The sequence below is a fragment of the Aquarana catesbeiana genome, linkage group LG06 (assembly GCF_042186555.1).
Source record: "Aquarana catesbeiana isolate 2022-GZ linkage group LG06, ASM4218655v1, whole genome shotgun sequence".
Lineage (NCBI taxonomy): Eukaryota > Metazoa > Chordata > Amphibia > Anura > Ranidae > Aquarana > Aquarana catesbeiana.
This window is the reverse complement of record NC_133329.1, coordinates 348,628,797-348,646,965: the sequence shown is the minus strand read 5'-3', so window position 1 is coordinate 348,646,965 and position 18,169 is coordinate 348,628,797. Positions and strand designations below refer to the sequence as shown.

The 18,169-nt window shown below is 38.5% G+C and overlaps 1 protein-coding gene across 4 annotated transcripts in view; it reads left to right on the top strand.

Annotated features, from left to right (window-relative positions):
* The window catches only part of LOC141147039 (sodium channel protein type 2 subunit alpha-like), a 265,941-nt gene extending 250,754 nt beyond the window's left edge, over positions 1-15,187 (top strand). For all 4 annotated transcript variants that reach the window (XM_073634017.1, XM_073634014.1, XM_073634015.1 and 1 more), the window contains 2 exons: positions 6,122-6,392; positions 11,870-15,187. In XM_073634017.1, coding sequence (XP_073490118.1) covers positions 6,122-6,392; positions 11,870-13,065 — 1,467 coding nt within the window. In that variant the 3' untranslated portion in view covers positions 13,066-15,187. The remainder of the gene's footprint in view (positions 1-6,121; positions 6,393-11,869) is intronic.
* Positions 15,188-18,169: the final 2,982 nt, after the last annotated feature.

Sequence of the window (18,169 nt, the reverse complement as noted above, 5' to 3'; positions counted from 1 at the left end):
TTTCTTGACATGGCCGTGACTAGAAATATTATCTGCATGTTTGTTTAAATTACAGCTTTGTTTATTTAGAAAGAAATCTGTGCGCTTTATGTTTATGCAATTGATAATTTTCTATCTGCACCCTAAGGGCCACAATTAGTGGCTGCTTCTCGAATTTTATTACTTTGTTCTATAGCAGTCAAAGGCATGATCACTTCCCATATAGGAAATGCATTTCTATTACCATGTATTCTGTGACTGTACCATAAAAAGCCATGTAAACCTGAACATTTTTAATAAAAATGTATTGTAAGAAATCTGCTGCATGCATTGCAATAATTCACACTGGCTTCTGCTCTGGAGAAAATACAAAATCCTTTTCTTGATTTGCCAAAATCTATGAAATTGAAAAGAGGAAATACATTCCATTGTCCCTCAGTATTCTCAAATGGTTAGGTTGAATGAAAATGCTGTGTATTTATTTGGAACCGTGTAATCTTTTTTACAATTACATCTTATAACTTATATATTATATCTCATAGCTTACAGTGTTTGAAAAGTATTCATACACCTTGAAATTTTCCACATTTTGTCATGTTACAACCAAAAATGTATATGCATTTTATTGGGATTTTATGTGATAGACCAGTATAAAGTGACACATAATTGTGAAGTGGAAGGAAAATGATAAATGTTTTTCAAAATTTTTTACAAATAAATATGTGAAAAGTGTGGCGTGCATTTGTATTCAGCCCCCCTGAGTCAATACTTTGTAGAACCACCATTCGCTGCAATCACAGCTAGAAGTATTTTTGGGGATGTCTCTACCAGCTTTGCACATCTAGAGAGTGACATTGTTGCCCATTCTTCTTTGCAAAATAGCTCAAGCTCTGTCAGATTGGATGGAGAGCGTCTGTAAACAGCAATTTTCAAGTAACAGATTCTCAATTAGATTTAGGTCTGGACTTTGATTGGGCCATTCTAACACATGAATATACTTTGATCTAAACCATTCCATTGTAGCTCTGGCTGTATGTTTAGGGTCCTTGTCCTGCTGGAAGGTGAACCTATTCTCAAGTCTTTTGCAGACTCTAAAAGGTTTTCTTCTAAGATTGCCCTGTATTTGGCTCCATCCATCTTTCCATCAACTGACCAACTTCCCTGTCCCCCAACATCATGCTGCCACCACCATGTTTCACGGTGGGGATGGTGTGTTCAGGGTTATGTGCAATGTTAGATTTACGTCACACATTGCGTTTTGCTTTTAGGCCAAAAAGTTCAATTTTGGTCTCATCTGACGAGAGCACAAACAGGACTTCGAATGGCTTTCTTTCAACAATGGCTTTCTTCTTACCACTCTCCCATAAAGGCCAGATTTGTGGAGTGCATGACTAATAGTTGTCATGTGAACAGATTCTCCCACCTGAGCTGTAGATCTCTGCAGCTTCTCCAGAGTTACCATGAGCCTCTTGGCTGCTTCTCTGATTAATGCTCTCCATGCCCAGCCTGTCAGTTTAGGTGGAGGGCCATGTCTTGGTAGGTTTGCAGTTGTGCCATACTCTTTTTATTTTTGGATGATGGATTGAACAGTGCTCCATGAGATGTTCAAAACTTGGGATATGTTTTTATAATCTAACCCTGCTTTAAACGTTTCCACAACTTTATCCCTGACCTGTCTGGTGTGTTCCTTGGCTTTCATGTTGCTGTTTGTTAACTAAGGTTCTCTAAAAAACCTCTGAGGGCTTCACAGAAAAGCTGTATTTCTATTGAGATTCAATTACACACAAGTGGACTCTATTTACTAATTAGGTGACTTCTGAAGGCAACTGATTCCACTAGATTTTAGTTAGGGGTATCAGAGCAAAGGGGGCTGAATACAAATGCACGCCACACTTTTCAGATATTTATTTGTAAAAAATTCTGAAGACCATTTATAATCTTCCTTACACTTTACAATTATGTGCCACTTTGTGTTGGTCTATCAAAAAAAAACCTCAATAAAATACATTTACGTTTTTAGTTGTAACAGTAAAAATGTGGTAAATTTCAAGGGTTATGAATACTTTTTCAAGGCACTGTGTGTGTGTGTATGTGTGTATATATATATATATATATATATATATATATATATATATATATATATATATATATATATGCCCAATATAACTTAATGTACTATGATTGAGTAGAAATTTGCCCAGCCTTCTATTAGTTTAATCCTAGTTCTTTCAACATGAAGCTTAGCTTGTTAATCAGGGTAGCAGACCTCCCACATATCTGTTATCATATAATATAAATAGAGAAAAACCCGGATAAAAGAGTCAAAGATAAAAATATATATTTTTTTCTCGTTAAAAAAAAAAGTCATATAAAAACAGCCAACATGTTTCAGGGCAACACCACTCCCTCTTTATCAGGGCTCAACACAGGATAAAACTTGCTCACAGAAAACGGACCTCACAGATCCATATTAGAGCCAGTCGTAAACTCTCGACATATCTGAGTTGTTGCTCAGCTTGGAGTCTGTCCAAGTTTTATCCTGTGTTGAGCCCTGATTAAGGGGTGTGGTGTTGCCCCCAAAACGCATTGGCTGTTTTAATGGCCAAATACATTTTTATTTATCATTTTAGAGGATGGGTAACAAATGTTGAGTATGTGATATCAAGGTATACAGTAAAACAGGTAGATAGCACAAACTTTGGTCATATAGAGGATTCTCCAGAAGAGAATAGAAAGCCAGATACAAAAACTGAACAGCTAAACTGGTTAGTGGTGTTTTTAGGACTCATAGAGGCCTTGGAAAATAAAATATTAACATAATACAAAAGAACTTTACAACAACTATTATAGCAAAAAGAAAAAGAAAAAAAAGGGGGGGTGGGGGGGAGGGAGTCGTGAGAATGACCCTCATATAACCTAGGGAAACTCACATGGTTAAGGCCAGACTGAGAGGGTTCTGGGGGTTGCTCCTCGAAATTAGGGGATTTGAGAATTAAAGCGCCCATACATACAAGAAAATAAGGGTTGGAAGTTAATTGAGGAGAGTTTGAAAATCAGCAGAATCACTATATACTCGCCAGCATATCCAAGTAGTGCACATTTTTTCAGGTTTTCTGTTTTTATATGACAATTAGAATTATCTTGGACTCCTTCATACAGTTTTGGTCTGGCACGCCTTTTTGTATTTCTATGATTTGATCTACAGCTGGGTGCCCATCAAGAGAAGCCTTGATGTCTCGCCAGAGCTATTGAGCTTGTTTGAAGTTTTTCTTCATCTGTCTACACATGCAAGTTCTCTGAAAGTTCCCAACATCTCTTTGAGCATATTGTTCTGTACCTTCACTCATCTGCCTTAACATAGATAGAAGGAAACTCGTTAATACATTTTTTGTTTGTGTACACATTTTTTTATTGTAAAACGTTTTACATAATAACATGAGAGATAACAGTTGTAATACATAAATATAACAACAGATATACATACAATTTGTAGTACTACAATATACAGTATCTCACAAAAGTGAGTACACCCCTCACATTTTAGTAAATATTTTATTATATCCTTTCATGTGACAACACTGAAGAAATTACACTTTGCTACAATGTAAAGTAGTGAGTGTACAGCTTGTATAACAGTGTAAATTTGCTGTCCCCTCAAAATAACTCAACACACAGCCATTAATGTCTAAACCGCTGGCAACAAAAGTGAGTACACCCCTAAGTGAAAATGTCCAAATTGGGCCCAATTAGCCATTTTCCCTCCCTGGTGTCATGTGACTCGTTAGTGTTACAAGGTCTCAGGTGTGAATGGGGAGCAGGTGTGTTAAATTTGGTTTTATCGCCCTCACGCTCTCATATTGGTCACTGGAAGTTCAACATGGCACCTCATGGCAAAGAACTCTCTGAGGATCTGAAAAAAAGAATTGTTGCTCTACATAAAGATGGCCTAGGCCAGCCGTCATTAAATGGTGGCATGCTGTCCAGGCACAGCCCAAGGGGCGCTTCTGCCCAGACCGCCAGGCCGCCAGTGTAGTACCAGTCATTGGTTTGCTGGGGCCACAGGTTTCCCAGCAACCAATGATGCCGCGTATGTGCGCCCCGCCTCTTACTCCTCACCGTGGCTCTCGCTCTCTCCAGGCCCGGGCGTGATGTCACATGTGCCCCGCCCCCCTGCTCCTCAGGGCTCTTAGCTCCCTGCTCCCAGCTCCTGGCTCTTATGCGAGGTATATCTCGCAGTTTCTGCCCCCCTGCAGCTAGCCAAGTGTGCTCTCTCCTGCCCTCAAGGTATATGGGGCACAATCTGTTAAGGTGCACACCGATGGTGAGAATGTGTTAAGGTGCACACTGATGGACATATTTTGTTATTGGTACCTAATCAAAAAAGGGGGGATGTGGGACTTTAAATGAGGCAATTGACTTGTGGAGGTAGAGTGGTTGGTAAACATTATTTATTTGTAACAATAATATAAAACAGATAAAAAAAAAAGTATTTTCATATATCTGCACATACACATGGCATAAACGTAATAGATACATATATGTCAACTTGGCAGCACATAAGAGATAGTAAGTAATAATAGAGTATAATACAAGGTGTTTCCTTTTAACAGGTATTGGTGACCCATATGCAACAGAGCTGCTGTAAGATAGATGCACATACACATGAGTGGTTACATACTACTCAATGAATTTTAAACGTATAAAAGATATATATGGGCCAGTGAATAGGTAGTAAGCCAGGCTTGACTGAGCAACCCATGGAAACTCGACATGTTTCATGGCTATCTGCCATTCATCAGGAGTTGGGTACAGAAGTAAGCTGTAAATACAAATAGATATGTAATATTAATTAGTATGTCATACCCCTTTAAGGGGAGGAAAGACCTCATGGGGAGAAAGAAATCTATACTCACAAATTGGCTATAACACTGGCTGGCAGCGAGGAAGATGGGACTCCCAAATGGTTCACTTTTCACATTTCTCCACCTTCTATATTTTTCTCACATGTTTTTCACATTTTTTTACATATATTTTTTTCAGAACACCATATTTGCAATCCTTCCTGCATTCCATGTGGAATGTGTTGTGGCAGTTGAGCATGTTTTTTACTTTCCTTGCATGTCCCCCTCAGATCTACAGTGACTGCACTTCCAAGTGCACTTTCAGTGCAATTTCAAGGCACTTTGCACTTGCAGTTTGCACTTGTAGTGCAAAGTGGATTTGCCTTTAGTAAATAACCCCCAAAGTGTCATTTCTTCAGTGTTAACACATGAAAAAATATAATAAAATATTTACAAAAATGTGAGGGGTGTACTCACTTTTGTGAGACACTGTATATATTAATTTAAGTAAAATGTCAAAAATATATGTCTACCTGTTACTTCTCAGTTCAAGAATCAAAACATTAACTATACAAAATACGGTACAGAATAAAGAAAAGAAAAAAAGAAAAGGAAATATGACCATATAAGGTGCAAATTGAGTGGAAAAAAAGATAAGTCACAATGCTTCAGAATCAGGATTTGTAATCAAATTACCATTTAAAAGTCTATAAAGAAACCAAGGATTCCATTTTAGATCGAATAATTTCTTTATGTTGTTTAGTGTATAACTTTTTTTTCCATAATCATAATTTCATCAATCCTAGCAATAATTTGTGGAAAGGGAACTATAGTAAAAATGTATAGTAAAAATGTTTATAAAAATGTACTATCCAAGTTATTTTATTGTCTATCCACCACTGGAAAACCTGTGGGGAGGAAAAAGCTGTTTTAAATCTATGATTTCCTAAGAAAGAACCTCCAGGTGAGGGACTGGATATCAAATCCCAGTCTTTTTTACACGTATTCCATAATTTCACGTTGATACATTATTAAGCTAACATTCAGATGCCTAGAAATTTCACAGATAGCACAAAAATATCTCAGCGTGACATTGCTGTCTGTGCTCCCTTTGAAGGTTTACCTGTCCTTTCTGTATGGTGATGTAATGGTCACCAGAGCACGAAGTTGAAGGTAATCTACCCAACAAGGCCTCAGATAGCAATAAAAACAGACCCTTCCATACTCATAAACATTATATGCATTTAGGAAACAGTTTAATGATTATATATAACTAGTATTAATATTTTTTGTCTCCGCAGAATTTTTTCCAAGGAATGATATTTGACTTTGTCACAAAACAATCCTTTGACATTTTCATTATGTGTCTCATTTTCCTTAATATGGTCACAATGATGATTGAAACTGACGACCAAAGCAAAGAGATGGAGAACAGACTGTATTGGATCAATGTGGTGTTTATTATACTCTTCACTTGCGAATTCCTTCTAAAGTTCATATCCCTGAGACAATACTACTTCACCATTGGATGGAATATATTTGATTTGGTTGTTGTTATACTTTCTATTGTAGGTAAGATACTGACCTTCTTATCATAACCAGAGTTTACTTTACACATTTTGGATACATTAGCTGCATTTCTTAGATATGAAGTTAGGCAGGCCTCTGAAAAATAAAAGACTAGAAACACCTAGATTAGGATATTTATTTTCAAAAAAATGCGACCGTTATTTCCAGTTAAGTCCATTGAGATTTGAAAATTATAGTCACATGTCTGAAAACGGAGTGCCCTAGCATACCTTCCAATTTTTTGAGATGGTAATGAGGGACACCTATTAGCAAGAGTATGTTGGCATAGGACACACACCCTGTCACGTCCCCTTAAAGGACAATTATACCCCCAATTGATTATTTTTTCCACTATGATTCCTTTTATATTGGCTTTTGAAATTTACAAATGCAGCAATTTAGAAATTGGATTAAAGGTTTTTTCACTGTGAAACACTTTTTGAAAGACTAAAAGTGAATTTTATATACAACTATATCAGACCAAAATGAGGAGGAAAGAGGGACAGAGAAACTTTGTTCCAAATCAGGGAGAGTCCCTCAAAATCAGGGACAGTTGGGTGCTATGCCTTAGGCTTGTGTAAAGCTTTGTGAATTAAGCCTATTGAGATTTATTAATTGAAGCCAAATGGCTGTAAATACATTTTCTTATCCTTGGGTAAAGCTTTGTGAATCAAACCTATAGTTGTCATGTTCTCCCTGTGCGTGCATGGGTTTCTTCCTACACTCCAAAGACATGCTGGTAGGTTAAAGCGGTAGTAAACTGCAAAAACTTTTCCCTGCAAAATGTCATAATGTGCTAGTATGTCATAATGTGCTAGTATGCATCACATACTAGCACTGTATGAAAGACTTACCTGAAAATTAAGTCCTCCAGGGGCACGCTATCAACAATGACAGGGCTTCAACCTCCATTGAGAGAGTAGTGCGCTTGCGCCGGGAACATCACCGACGCTGCTAAATCAAATATCTCCTAAACGGCGCAGGTTTTGAAGATATTCACTGCACCTACAGGCTTACCTGTAGATATAAATTTAAAAAGAACGCCTTCGCTACCACTTTAACTGCCTCCTGTCCTAATCGGCTCTAGTATGTGTATGTATGAATGTGAGTTAGGGAACTTAGATGGAGGGCAGGGACTGATGTTAGTGTACAATATATATGTAGAGCACTGTGTAAATTGTCAGCGCTATACAAGTACCTCAAATAAATAAAATAGTAAAAATTGCTGGTGTATTGGAAGGAGGACAGTCTGTGCAGAAAGAACAGCAGATGGTGCTGTAAGGTTACATAGTTAGTGAGGTTGAAAAAAAGACACAAGTTCATCTAGTTCAACCATAAAAATAAATAAAAAATAATATCATAAAATCCCATATACACAATCCTACACCCACAGTTGATCCAGAGGAAGGCGAAAAACCCCAGCAAAGCATTATCCAATTTGCTAAGGGAAAAAAATTCCTTCCTGTACCCAGTTATAGTATGTACACTTGGGAAAGAATCCAGGCCTTTCTTAAAACAATCTACTGAGCTGGCCAGAACCACCTCTGAAGGGAATCTATTCCACATTTTCACAGCTCTCACTATGAAGAAACCTTTCCATATTTGGAGATGAAATCTCTTTTCCTCTAGGCGTAAAGAGTGTTCCCTTATGCTCTGTGCTGACCGTAAAATTAATAACTCAACACCAAGATCACTATATGGACCCCTTATATATTTGTACATGTTGATCATATCCCCCTTAATTTCCTCTTCTCAAGAGAGAATACATTCGGTTCCTCTAATCTTTCCTCATAGCTGAGCTCCTCCATGCCTCTTATCAGTTTGGTTTCCCTTCTCTGCACTTTCTCCAGTTCCCCCAATATCCTTTTTGAGAACTAGTGCCCAATACTGAACTGCATATTCCAGTTGAGGTCTTACTAATGATTTGTACAGGGGCAAAATGATATGTCTCTCTCTCTGGAGTCCATACCTCTCTTATTACAAGAAAGGACTTTGCTTGCTTTGGAAACTGCAGCTTGGCATTGCATGTTATTATTGAGCTTATGATTTACCAAAACCCCCAGATCCTTCTCCACTACGATTCCCCCAGGTATGTTGCTTCATGTCTGAGTTTGGCTTTAGCTATACTTCAAATGTATTTTATAGAACCAAAATAGATGCCTGCATATATATTGACAGCAGCCTCATGCTAATCCATCTTAGGCTTTACTGCTTTGAACAGTGCTGTCAGAATAAGACTATAATCAAGGAGAAGAAACACAAGAATCACCTTCTGCTTTTTCATAGTCCATTCAGAAGCTGGGATGGGTCCTTGATTAGTCTGTAGTCTGTATTGCTGATTTAATTTACAGAGAGGCTACAGAAAAGACATGGTTCTGCTATTTGGCAGAAATGCTTGAATGGCAAGACTAGCTGAACATAATTGCTAAATACCCATGCACACTGGAAAAAAATGTAAAGATTATATTTACCCCAGGGCTCAATAATAGAAGATGTTTTAGCTTCATGCTATTATGATAGCATCAATGCACAACAACTATAATGTTCCCAAGACAGTACTGGGGAACAAAGGTATTCTGTGTCCTTTACATTTATGCTGAAGTTTTAGACATACGTTCCAGGATAGGCTTTGACTTTAAACTTTTTCTAGTTACTGACAGAATGGGGCTGTGGAGTGCTTCAGGGCCATGGCACACTAGCGACAACTCGCCAGTGACAGGATCGCTATACAAGGCAGAGAGAAACTCTTCTGTTCAATATGTTGATCTCTTGCTGGCCAAATGAGCGAGGCATCACTCTGTCTCTGGGCATGAAATTCTGCAGAGTTTGTCAGGTAAGGAAGTAACATGTCATTCATCTGGCCAGTGAGGGAGGGACACATTGAAATAGGTGAGCATTTCTCTGCACTTCTCAGCATTCCTGGTATGCCAACGTACCATGGACCTTACAGTCCCCAACTCATTAACTTCCAATGGAAAGACAAGATCTACATCTTATCTGTGTATTGTCTGAAATCAGCTGTGCTGTGATACACAGGCGTTGATTATTTAACTGCTTCAGCCCCGGAAGATTTTACCCCCTTCCTGACCAGAGCACTTTTTGCAATTCGGCACTGCGTCGCTTTAACTGACAATTGCGCGGTCGCATGACGCTGTACCCAAACAAAATTGATGTTCCTTTTTTTCCCACAAATAGAGCTTTCTTTTGGTGATATTTGATCATCTCTGTGGTTCTTATTTTTTGCGCTATAAACAAAAAGAGAGCGACAATTTTGAAAAAAACACAATATTTTGTACTTTTTGCTATAATAAATATCCCCATTTTTTTTATAAAAGGAAATATCAGTTTAGGCTGATATATATTGTGTCGCAATAAGTGTATATTGATTGGTTTGCACAAAAGTTATAGTGTCTACAAAATAGGGGATAGATTTATAGCATTTTTATTGTTATTATTTTTTTTACTAGTAATGGCGGCGATCTGCGATTTTTATCGTGACTGCGACATTATGGCGGACACGTCGGACAATTTTGACACATTTTTGGGACCATTGGCATTAATACAGTGATCAGTGCTATAAAAATGCATTGATTACTGTAAAAATGTCACTGGCAGTGAAGGGGTTAACACTAGGGGGCGATCAAGGGGTTAATTGTATTCCCTAGTATATGTTCTAACTGAAGGGGGGACTGACTAGGGGAGATGATAGATCGCTGTCCATACTTTGTATGAACAGATGATCTGTCACTTCTCCCCTCAGAGAACCGGGATCTCTGTGTTTACACACACAGAGATCCCAGGTTCTCGCCATGTTACGAGCGATCGCGGGAGCCCGGCAGTCATTGAGACCGCCGGGCACTGCAAATCGGCTCCCGGGGTGAGCTGCGGGTGCGCCCCTAGTGGCTGCCTAAAGGAGCGACGTATCATGACAGCAATTCGCCTGCCCATGCCATTCTGCCGCAGTATAACTGTGGCAGCTGGTCGGCAAGCAGTTAAACTAGAGTGCAAAATCTGGTGCAGCTGTGCACGGTAGCCAATCAGCTTCTAACGTCAGCTTGTTCAATAAAGCTTTGACACTAAACCTGGAAGCTGATTGGTTGCTATGCACAGCTGCATCAGATTTTGCACTCTCAACTCTTAGTAAAACAACCCCACAGGGACAGATGCTGTAATAGGTACAAACTATGTAGCTATAGCTGCACTTCCCCTAACAAACCTAATGGGGCGTACACACGGTCGGACTTTTCAGCTACAAAAGTCCGACAGCCTGTCCGACAGACTTTCGACGGACTTTCGACGGACTTGCGGCGGACTTTCTAACGAACAGACTTGCCTACACACGATCACACAAAAGTCCGTCGAATTCTTACGTGATGACGTACACCGGACTAAAATAAGGAAGTTGATAGCCAGTAGCCAATAGCTGCCCTAGCGTGGGTTTTTGTCCGTCAGACTAGCATACAGACGAGCGGATTTTTCGACCGGACTCGAGTCCGTCGGAAAGATTTGAAGCATGTTTCAAATCTAAAGTCCGTCGGATTTGAGGCTGAAAAAGTCCGTTGAAAGTCCGGAGAAGCCCACACACGATCGGATTACCAGCCAGCTTTAGTCCGTCAGCGTCCGTTGGACTTTTGTAGACGAAAAGTCCGACCGTGTGTACGCGGCATTACAGCTCTTTTCACCATTACTGCATTTTTGTGACTTCGTCAGCTCTATACTGGAAGTTAATTAGCTTTGTGGAGTGTTGTAAATATCTAAATATCGCTCATCCCTCCAACAATTAGTTTTTTTTGTTCATCAAACACCATGCCTGATTTCATCCATTTGTAAATGTTTACATTAAGAAAGTGAATAAAGCTTTTTTTTTGTTTGTTTGAAGATTCTTTTTGTTGAAAATTTTCAAGGTGCTTATACAAAATATCAGTGGCCACACAAACAATGCCACCATACAACAGGCCACGCAGGGTCGACATTAACATTTCATGTTGATACACTAACAATAGTATCTGCACCACTGTCTAAAATAACAAAGATCAACTATCTCTGCTAAAAAACAATAACATACCCTTAGTCTATCCCTCTCCCCCTCCCCCAACTCGTCTCCCAACACCCCAAAAATCACCTTATTTCAGACAGATAAAGTACACCTACAGTATATCAAAGTGCCAAAGTACATCCAAGTTATCTAACAATCACCAGTTTAAGCGATTTGAATAATGAATAGGGAGGTAGTTAGGGCTACCAGATCACTGGAAAAAACTGATGCAGTCCAACCCAGGAAAAAGGGCCCTTTAAGACATGAGCAATCTCGCCTAAAAAGCCCATGTTACGGTATTAGTTACATTAGTAGGACTACCAAGTGGACTCCACCATAGAGCCTTACTGTCAAACTCACCCTGTAGTGAAAAAGTGAATAAACTTTAAATTTATTTTTGATTATAACCCAATAAGTTAATCTATTTTTCATTTCATCCTAACAGGTATGTTTCTGGCAGACCTCATAGAAAAATATTTTGTATCTCCAACCTTATTCAGAGTTATAAGACTTGCCAGGATTGGGAGAATCCTGCGACTTATAAAAGGAGCTAAGGGAATTCGTACACTGCTATTTGCTTTGATGATGTCACTTCCTGCCTTATTTAATATTGGTCTTCTACTCTTCTTAGTGATGTTCATTTATGCTATATTTGGAATGTCCAACTTCGCCTATGTCAAGAAAGAAGGTGGAATTGATGACATGTTTAATTTTGAAACTTTTGGTAACAGTATGATTTGCTTGTTTATGATTACGACCTCAGCAGGATGGGATCTTCTGTTAGCACCAATTCTGAATAGTGCAGTACCAGATTGTAACCCAAACTTTGAGCATCCTGGAAGTTCTGTGAAAGGTGATTGTGGCAATCCATCAGTAGGAATTTTCTTCTTTGTTAGCTACATCATAATTTCCTTTCTCATTGTGGTCAACATGTACATTGCTGTCATTCTGGAAAATTTTAGTGTTGCCACTGAAGAGAGCGCAGAACCACTAGGAGAAGATGACTTTGAGATGTTCTATGAAGTCTGGGAAAAGTTTGACTCAACTGCATCACAGTTCATTGAATACAGTAAACTCTTTGATTTTGCAGATGCCCTGGAACCACCTTTAAGAGTACCAAAACCAAATCGCATCCAGCTGATTGCAATGGATCTCCCCATGGTAAGTGGGGACAGAATTCATTGCCTTGACATCCTCTTTGCTTTCACCAAACGAGTCTTGGGCGAAGGAGAAGACATGGACAATCTGCGTTTACCAATGGAAGAACGGTTTATGGCATCAAATCCATCTAAGGTTCCTTATGAGCCCATTACAACTACCTTACTGCGCAAACAAGAAGAAATATCGGCCGTTGCCATCCAACGTTGCTACAGACGTTACCACTCAAAAAAACAACTAGCACAGACATCTCTAGAAGGCCAAAGAGAGAAAAATAAACGTGCTAGTGTTCGGGCTAAGAACAACAGAAGTGCTTTAAATAAATATAATGAAAACTCATCTACAGTCGAATCTGACATGTCCACCTCAACAACCTCACCGCCTTCCTATGACAGTATAGAAAAGACACCTGAAAAATATGAAAAAAAACGGTCACAAAAAGAAGACATTTGTAGGGATAAAAAGGGATGCAAAAAATATTAGGGATCACAAGACGCAGCATTTATGAAATCTAGACAGCTGATATGATCCACGGGTTTCTGCTTGGAGTTCTATGCCAAAATGTCTATTATATGTATGATGTAAGTTTAGTGCCTATAAAACCATGTAGAAATGAACTTTTGTATGAATTCAGTAAGTTAGTGAGCTTTTTATTAGGGTTCTTCTTTACTTGGATTAACCTACTCATGAACTGATGCAAGATCCGTATGTTAAACAGCTGGTCACTTGACATTAGGTGTCTCTATAATCTGCTGGACAATCACAATGACTGCTGCTTTTTTTAAGTCATTCTATCAGTGACTTATTCATATAATCACCAATGGATGCATTCTGTGGGATAGAGAAATTCTGTAGTGACTTTAAAAACATGGTGACGGAATGAACTTAAGAAAGAATTCAGATTGCGAGCAACTCAACATCATCAGAACACTTTTTTTTTAGCAATCTTCTGATGACTGTAGGAGATCAGGAGACATCCTGAAGTTTTAATAATTTGTTCAATAATGTTTATGTGCCTCTGACGTCACAAATGGTTCTGGTTTTCAGCTTCAGCGAGTGATATGCGTCTGTAAAGTGCTCTTCTATATAAAGAAAAGGGAAAAATAGAAAAAAAAAACTGAATATGTCACAAAGTGTTTGAGATGCTTCTAGATTCTACGAGATGGTTACAGCTTCTATAATATTATTTTCAATTTTTACTTTATTATTATTTATTTTTTTCTTTATTTATTTTTTTTTTTTTTTTTAAATTAAAGTCTTTGTTAAGTTCTTGAAAATTCTATGTAATGCACACATATCATAAATCATGTGATGCATATCACAAAAGAGGCTTTTCCAGGACGGTATATAAAAAAAAAAAAAAAAAAAAAAAAACCGAACTGTTTCTTTTTATTTATTTACAATATTTTTTTTTTGGTTTATGTATTTATTTTGTTTCAACTTTACTATCACAAAATTTTCATTGAATATTTAAAAAATTATTTTTTTATATTTATTCATGTTTTATAATTCACCAACATATTGTCAAGGTTACACTTTTGGATAATATGTTAATGTAATATGTATACTTAATTTATTTATTTTAATAACTATTTTTTTTAAGTACGTCTGTCACTAAACCATAGTTTTAAAATTTCATATCTACGAAGAATATATAAAGCAAACAACTTTAATCCAATTGCTATGGAAAAGTGCTGCTTTTAAGCTGAGATACAGCTACATGTGATTTAAGCAAATCTCGACTTTCCGAAAAGTCAATAGGCTACTCCATCCTAAAGTGCTCCCTCTCCACACTCCTTTGTTGTGTCATGGCTTCCTTGTCCCGTTACCTCCCAAGATGCTTAGCAGTGTGACTCCCCATGCAGCTGACGTAGAGGCTTGTACTGAAAGCAGTGCTAGGTAATGGACAGAATGTGCCCGCCCGTGGGGCATGATGTAATAGGCCAAGATAGCAGCGCCTTTCCCTTCAAAAACATGGGGGACTTATTGCAAATGCAAATATGCTGTTTAATACAGCTTAAACTCATGAACCTTTCTTTTTTTATATATATTTAAATTTTCTGGAGCCAGGTTTGCTCCAGCTTTATTTTTAAGCCAACTAATGCATCACATGTTATTCTGAAGGTTATATTTTTTTGGCATTTTTATTCATTAATTTATTTTCAGTTAATTTACCTATGTATGTTTACTCACTTTGAGTCAACCCAGCTCTAGTGGGCTGTTCTCGAAGTTTAACTTGTTACAGTTGTGTGTATATATTTGCCTTGATGCTACTGTGTATAATGTCCAGGGAATCTTCATATAGTAGAAAGCCATAATTTAAAAGAGTCATAAGGACATTATATTACATCAGGGTGTACACTTGAAGATAGTATACATTTGTAACACTTGCCTGAATCCTAACTGATGCATAGCCAAATATAAGGAAATATATTCCAACATACTCTTTATAAAACAGTATATATACTGTATAAATATATTTCTTTGCCTTTTGTTTATAAAAGTAAAAAAAAAAAAAAAAAAAAATGGGTTTGTGTATTGATAACCACAGCTATTTCACTATTCAATCTGGTTATTATCACAAGTTGAAAATAAAGGCATGGTACATATATGTGGTCTGGTTTCTTCAAGTTCAACATATTATTCATAAATATATATATTTACACGCTATATTGTCAAAGTATTGGGACGCCTGCCTTTACACGCACAGGAACTTTAATAGCATTCCAGTCTTAGTCAGTAGAGTTCAACATTGAGTTGGTCCACCCTTTGCAGCTATAACAGCTTCAACTCTTCTGAGAAGGCTGTCCAAAAGTTTTAGGAGTGTGTCTATGGGAATGTTTGAACATTCTTCCAGAAAGCGCATTTGTGAGGTCAGGATGTTGGACGAGAAGGCCTGGCTCGCAGTCTCCGCTCTAATTCTTTGCAAAGGTGTTCTATTGGGCTGAGATCAGGCCAGTCAAGTTCCCTCACCCCAAACTCGCTCATCCATGTCTTTATGGACCTTGCTTTGTGCACTGGTGCGCAGTCATGTTGGAACAGAAAGGGGCCATCCCCAAACTGTTCCCACAAAGTTGTCCAAGCATGAAATTGTCCAAAATGTCTTGGTATGCTGATGCCTTAAGAGTTCCCTTCAGTGGAACTAATGGGCCAGGCCCAAACCCTGAAAAACAACACCATACCATAATCCCCCCTCCACCAAATGATTTGGACCAGTGCACAAAGACGTGGATCAGTGAGTTTGGGGTGGTGGTCCTGACCTCAACCCGATAGAACACCTTTTTGATGAATTTGAGCGCAGACTTCTTGTGCCTGAGCTCACAAATGCACTTCTGGACGAATGGTCAAACATTCCCATAGACACACTCCTAAACCTTGTGGACAACCTTCCCAGAAGAGTTGAAGCTGTTATAGGTGGCCCAACTCAATATTGAACCCTGCAGACTAAGACCGGGATGCCAATAATGTTCAAGTGCGTGTAAAGACCCAATACTTTTGACAATATAATGTATATATACAGTATCTCACAAAAGTGAGTACACCCCTCACATTTTTGTAAATATTTTATTATATATTTTCATGTGACAACACTGAAGAAATGACACTTTGCTACAATGTAAAGTAGTGAGTGTACAGCTTGTATACTGCCCCGTACACACGGTCGGACATTGATCGGACATTCCGACAACAAAATCCTAGGATTTTTTCCGACGGATGTTGGCTCAAACTTGTCTTGCATACACACGGTCACACAAAGTTGTCGGAAAATCCGATTGTTATGAACGCGGTGACGTAAAACACGTACGTCGGGACTATAAACGGGGCAGTAGCCAATAGCTTTCATCTCTTTATTTATTCTGAGCATGCGTGGCACTTTGTGCGGCGGATTTGTGTACACAGGAACGGAAATTCCGAAAGCGGATTTTGTTGTCGGAAAATTTTATAGCAAGCTCTCAAACTTTGTGTGTCGGAAAATCCGATGGAAAATGTGTGATGGAGCCTACACACGGTCGAAATTTCCGACAACAAGGTCCTATCACACATTTTCCGTCGGAAAATCCGACCGTGTGTACGGGGCATAACAGTGTAAATTTGCTGTCCCCTCAAAATAACGCAACACACAGCCATTAACAACTTAAGGACCGGGCCTATTTTTCAAACTTGTTGTTTACAAGTTACATTTTTTTTGGCTAGAAAATTACTTAGAACCCCCGAACATTATATATAATTTTTTCTAACACCCTAGAGAATAAAATGGCGGTCATTGCAATACTTTCTGTCACACCGTATTTACGCAGCGGTCCTAAAAGCGCACTTTTTTTGGAAATTAAAAAGCAAAAAGAAGAAATTAAAAAAGACAACAGTAAAGTTAGGTAATTTTTTTTTTAAATTGTGAAAGATGATGTATTGCTAAGTAAATTGATACCCAACATGTCACCCTTCAAAATTGCGCCCGCTCGTGGAATAGCGACAAACTTATAGCCTTAAAAATCTCGATAGGCGATGGTTAAAAAATTCTACAGGTTGCATGTTTTGAGTTACAGACGGGGTCTAGGGCTAACGATCGTGGTGATACTTCACATGTGTGGTTTGAACATCGTTTTCATATGCGGGCGCTACTCATGTATGCGTTCGCTTCTGCACGCGAGTTCGGCGGGACAGGGCACGTTAAAATTTTTTTTTTCTTATTTATTTTACTTTTTATTTTTTATTTTCACACTGTCACTTTTATTCCTATTACAAGGAATGTAAACATCCCTTGTAATAGAAGAAAAAACATGACAGCACCTCTTTAATATGAGATCTGGGGTCAAAAAGACCTCATATTTACACTAAAATGCAATAAAAAATTTTTAAAAATATCGTTTGAAAAAAAAAAAGTCCCTTTAGGAGCTATGGACGGAAGTGACGTTTTGACATCGCTTCCGCCCTGCAATGGTATGGAGCTGGGTGGGTGCCATCTTCCCCTCACTCAGCTCCATACCCAGGGAGGAGAAGGATCCAATCGCCTCCACTGCTGCCGGCGGCTCCGGTAAGCTGCGGAAGGGCACCGGAGTGCGGTGGGAGGGGGGGACCTCTCCCGCCACCGTTAAAAGTGATCTTGCGGCGAATCTGCTGCCGAGACCACTTTTAGCTGAAAATGTATCGCCTGCTGAAGAAGTGGATACCGAGGTTATGGCAGCTAGCTGCTGCCATAACAACGATATTCCACTTCAAAGTGCCGCCGTATAATGACAGAGGGCGGTCTGTAAGTGGTTAATGTCTAAACCGCTGGCAACAACCTATATTTACAAAAATGTGAGGGGTGTACTCACTTTTGTGAGATACTGTATGTGTGTGTGCATAACTAAGGATTATGTGTATGTATAAATGTGAGTTATGGACCTTAGATTGTAAGCTCTTTGAAGGTAGGGACTGATTTGAATGAACAACATACTGTAAATATGAAGCACTGCGTAAATTGATGGTGCCTGTAAAAAATAATTAGTAAATAATAGTTGACCTTTACACAAAAAAAAATTAAAGGTGAACTATTACCAGGCACCTTCTGATTAGCTATCAAAATGATCAGTCACTGTGAAGCCCA